Here is a 4,617-nt window from a genome sequence, read left to right as displayed (position 1 = left end):
TAATTTAAAAGAGAGTGTAAGGTTAAGACCGATTTGACAAATATTTTAATGCAACAACCGCTCATGCAAGGCCCCGACAAAATGGACGTTGAGGGTATGAGAAAAGAAAATGCGGAATGCTAGCAACACCTTTTAAAATTTATTTTATTATGTTTTCATGAGGGTACTATATTTCTCACTTAATATTAGATATTCAAGTCTCTCTTTCCGCAATATAGACATATTTTTAAAATTTGCACAGACTTTTTTGTGAAATCGTTCGAGCTGAATGCTATTAAACTAGCATTTAAACTACCTTGAGTCATAACTGATTAAAAAAAAATTAGTTGGAAACAGCATAGTTGCGTATTTCCTAGAAATCGAAGTAACTACTAGATTACGCCATATTTCCGCTTCTAGTAGAAATTATGGAAATTCTTAATGCGGGAAATTCTTGATGTTAATCGAAAGAAAATTTCAAATTTATAAATAAAATGACTAGCAATATATGTAAACGTAAACAACATAATAATATCCCGACTTAATTCTAATTATAAATAACAATAGCATTGGAATTGAAAAGCAAAGCTAAGGCCGCTTAGACTGGACACCGCTCAGTCCCCTTAATCCACTGCGTCGCCGTACACGTAGTCGTTGACGAGTTTGTGGAAGAATCCGCTGTTCCTGCGCAGGTCCTCCAAGTTGCTGAAGTCCTCGTCAAGCCACGTGGTACTTTCTGGCGCCGCCGTCGATGTCGTTTGCGGTGGTGGCGTTGTAGTTGACAGGATAAGTCTCTGTTGTTGCGAGTCCATTAATCTGATTTGTCTCTGGATTTCTGGAATTGAGAGATAATAGTGAAGGGAAGGAATGTGGAGAATAGAAACCTGCAAGGACGTTTTCACATTTAACGGAGCCGGTCAATTGCTGCCGGGTTACAATTTTACCGGCCACGCGTTGCTCTCCATTCCACAGGAAAATGTAATAGAGAGAGAGCATGATGGCAGCTAGGGAGACAAAAAACACATAAGCCACCACTGTTAACACCCGGAAAAGCTTTTTCTTGTGTTTGGGTTCGTAGAGCCGGTCCTTAGCTTCCTCCCCCGCAAACTTGACAGAAGGCGTCTCCATAATCGAGGCAGTTTTCCATTGCTGAGACTGCTGCTGTTTGATTCCGTTGGACTTGTACGACATGGCGTGCTTTGCTTGGGAAGGAACTAACTGGGAACATTTGGCCCGAACATTCTCGCTTTGTTTTCCGCGGGAAACTGTGTTAGTTGGTTAATTTCGTCCGGGAAATTGGGACGAGATTGTTTTGATTTGCGGCCGGTTCACTGGCCTGACGACGGGACTGCATCGAAGACCGGGAAATCGATAGTTCACAGTGCCAAACGGCCTGTTTCACGTGCGCCTGCCTCAACGTTTCGTGCTCTAATTATACCGCGTGTTTGGCTCAAAAAAACTTAAAACTCTGCATTATTGTCTCAATGATCGGGCCATCGATCCATGATTTTTTTTAATGGGCCTGTAATTTTTTCCATCTAAGTTTTGTTGATTACCAAATGGAGCTTCTCATACACTTTATAGCTATCTTTCGATAGATGGCATTCGCTACGGCATGAGAGTTTTTGTCTATAGATGGTGCTGGCTACTAGTACCATTAGAACAATATGTCTAGTAGATGGCGCTATTTACAATTTTCCTCCACATATTTACAAAAAAAAATAACTACTAAAAAAACGTATCTGATCATGTGATATGATATATAAGTGTTCTTAAAGCGACAATTCCATCTGCTTTTTTTCCTTTCAGGTTAACACTGATCTCCCCGAACATACGTTCCCTGGTCGATATTATGCAACGCGATTATCCCATGAGCCCTAATGAATTGATCCCTGAAGCTTGCACGTAATAACCTTGAGCGAAAGCTAAGCCATCCCAACAGGTGGCCCCTATTTCCCTTTACATATCGATTATTATCCTATTCTATCTTGTTACCCGCCACTAATTAGGTTAATTGGTAACGTTTCTGAGTCGAGCCCATTTATTGACACTCTTGTAGGTATATTTTACAGCAGCGACAAGTGCGAAAGCACCGCAATTAGTCGCATTTTTACTACACGGATAACGATTTGTTTATCGTAATATTTCTATAGATTGGGATAAACAAATACTTATCCCCAGACCCACTCCTCTCCATATTTAGAAGAAAAAGCGGTGTATGAACTTTATACGTTACCTGTCTAGCTGATAGCTGACTTGAGCCCCAGTATGGGGCCTTCCCTGCCACATAAACAAATAATACAAAGAGAGCAAAATCGCCGTCATGGACACGCTCAACACGTAGGCCATCACCGTGAGCACCCTCACGGCCTTCGGCTTCTTCTTCGGCTGGAAATGGTCTTCGGAGGGGTCCTCCAACGAGCTGGACATGTTCAAACTAAGCGCGTATGTGTTGGAAATATTTGGAAAACATCATTTCTGACTTGTGGAAACAAATAGATCGCAAAGTGCAAACAAACTGCTACAGCGAGATGAGCGTCTCGACGCCGGATGTCGTCGAACACTCGCACACGTGTTCCGGGCGCTTCTTTTTATGTGCCGGGAGCTTGCGCTATTTGTTGAGAATGTGGCGAAATTAAATTAACGCGAAACCGATCGGGAGTTGTGCGTGACTCGTACATGACCGAGTTCATTTTTTAATTAAGCTTATGTTACAACATATGTGAGATGTTGATTTAAAGTTCTAGTGCTGGCAGATTATAAAAATGCGTGCTCACAGCTCGTAAAATAAATAAATTAAAAAATATATTTAGTTCAATTCTTACCTCCACACTACATGAGAACTAGATTTGATGACGTCAGTTTCAACTGCCTTGGAATATCACATGGCTCTTACTTGATGTTTTGATGTTTATCGTAACAATAACATTGAATCTAACCTCAATTTTGCAGATTAATTAAAAGATGGGGCTATTTTTGGGCCTCTAATTCACTTTTTCTTCGATTCTCAGTAAAACATGTTCTATATAATAGGCTTAGGCCTAGGCGATTGCAAAGACATAACAGTGAAAGGGCTGGAAATCGTGAAAAAGTGTGATAGAGTGTACTTGGAGGCCTATACTTCTATACTAACATGTGGCACTGACGCTTTGGTAAGGTTGACGTTGTACTAAACTTTGTTTTGCTTTGAAAAATTTCCTGCGCGAGCTGTGAGAGACGTATTTTTACACATTAAATGATACTTGAAACTTTTACTGCAAGTTCTTTACGTGTGTGTAACAGTTCTGTCTCTTTGATTGTTGAGAAGCCATCAAGACCTAATTTTGGTTTTTGGCATGTTGTTCATTTTTAGGAAGCTTTCTACGGCAGAAAACTCATAGTAGCAGATAGAGATCTGGTAGAACAGGGCGCTAACGACATACTCCAAGACGCCTCCATCAGCGATGTAGCCCTATTGGTGGTAGGTGACCCCTTTGGAGCCACCACGCACACCGATTTGGTCCTCCGTGCAGAACATCAGAAAATCCCCGTGCAGGTCATTCACAACGCCTCTATCCTCAATGCAGTAGGCTGTTGTGGGCTACAGCTCTACAGTTTCGGGGAAACGGTTTCCATACCATATTGGACGGACACGTGGAAACCCGACAGTTTTTACGATAAAATTGCCAGCAATTTTAGGAACAAATTGCACACTTTGTGTTTGTTGGGTAAGGGTGGAGTGACGGAGGGAGCGTCGGAGAATTGGTAGAGGTTTCAGTTTGTAGATATTAAGGTAAAGGAGCCGACTTTGGAAAGTTTGGTGAGGAAGAAGAAGGAGTATATGCCGCCTCGATTTATGTCAGTGGCGGAGGCTGCCGAGCAGTTGTTAGAGGTGGTACGTGGTGGTATGAAGGCTGCAACAGGTAAGGATTAAAGGGGCCTTCTGGATAATTTTATTTTCACTTCCTCGAACACAATCCTATGACATTTTCAACAGAACACGATCTTTCAGCAATTAAAAAAGATTTTCGAAGTGCTACAAGCTAATCCGGAAGACCTCACACGTTATTTGTTCCAATTCCTATGTGTTCGTTTGTTATAACGTAGTGTTCGAACTGAGAGCTATCTATTTAACTTACAGCAAAGTGTTATTAAAGAAACCTGTAATGTGACAAAAGAAATCCAACTCTTTGAGTGTTTGAACCATCTACTAGTAGATGACGCGTGTTAAGTTCGATAGTAAGCATACACGCAACTTGTGCGAGATATCGCTAGCCTAATAAGGTGTATTCATCACAATGTCAAGAAACTGGTTCTTCCATGTGTTATTGGCCTATAATAATGATTTTATTCTGCAGAAATTACACCTGATAGTTTATGCATCGGCTTAGCCCGTGTAGGCTCCGAAACCCAAAAAATAGCCGCCTGCTCTCTTCAATCGATGACCCGAGTGGAACTAGGCGGACCTTTACATTCCCTTATAATACCAGGACCTGAGCTACACCCCCTTGAAGAAGAATATTTAGAAAAGTTCAAATTACAATAAAAATAAACTTTTTATTAAACCCTCGTTTTTTTCCAATTCCCCAACCCATATAATAAGAATTCTTTGCCTTTTAAAATTAGGTAGAAGGTCAAGACGTTAGGGTGCTTTGCTCC

At 41.2% G+C, this 4,617-nt stretch overlaps 2 protein-coding genes across 2 annotated transcripts; one reads left to right on the top strand and one right to left on the bottom strand.

The window, feature by feature from the left end:
• Positions 1-461: 461 nt before the first annotated feature.
• On the bottom strand, positions 462-2,149 carry inaF-D. The gene is made up of 2 exons (XM_066293511.1): positions 864-2,149; positions 462-814 (listed from the first exon to the last, which is right to left on the bottom strand). Exons 1-2 carry the CDS (start codon positions 1,168-1,170, stop codon positions 603-605), a joined length of 519 nt encoding a protein of 172 aa, XP_066149608.1. The 5' UTR covers positions 1,171-2,149; the 3' UTR covers positions 462-602.
• A 743-nt stretch (positions 2,150-2,892) lies between these two features.
• Dph5 (diphthine methyl ester synthase) lies at positions 2,893-4,523 on the top strand. The gene is made up of 4 exons (XM_066293488.1): positions 2,893-3,131; positions 3,332-3,686; positions 3,744-3,881; positions 4,317-4,523. Exons 1-4 carry the CDS (start codon positions 2,997-2,999, stop codon positions 4,502-4,504), a joined length of 816 nt encoding a protein of 271 aa, XP_066149585.1. The 5' UTR covers positions 2,893-2,996; the 3' UTR covers positions 4,505-4,523.
• Positions 4,524-4,617: the final 94 nt, after the last annotated feature.

This window comes from Euwallacea fornicatus, chromosome 2 (assembly GCF_040115645.1).
Source record: "Euwallacea fornicatus isolate EFF26 chromosome 2, ASM4011564v1, whole genome shotgun sequence".
Taxonomy (NCBI): domain Eukaryota; kingdom Metazoa; phylum Arthropoda; class Insecta; order Coleoptera; family Curculionidae; genus Euwallacea; species Euwallacea fornicatus.
Note: the sequence above shows the minus strand (reverse complement) of the source record. Positions and strands in the feature narration are given on the sequence as shown.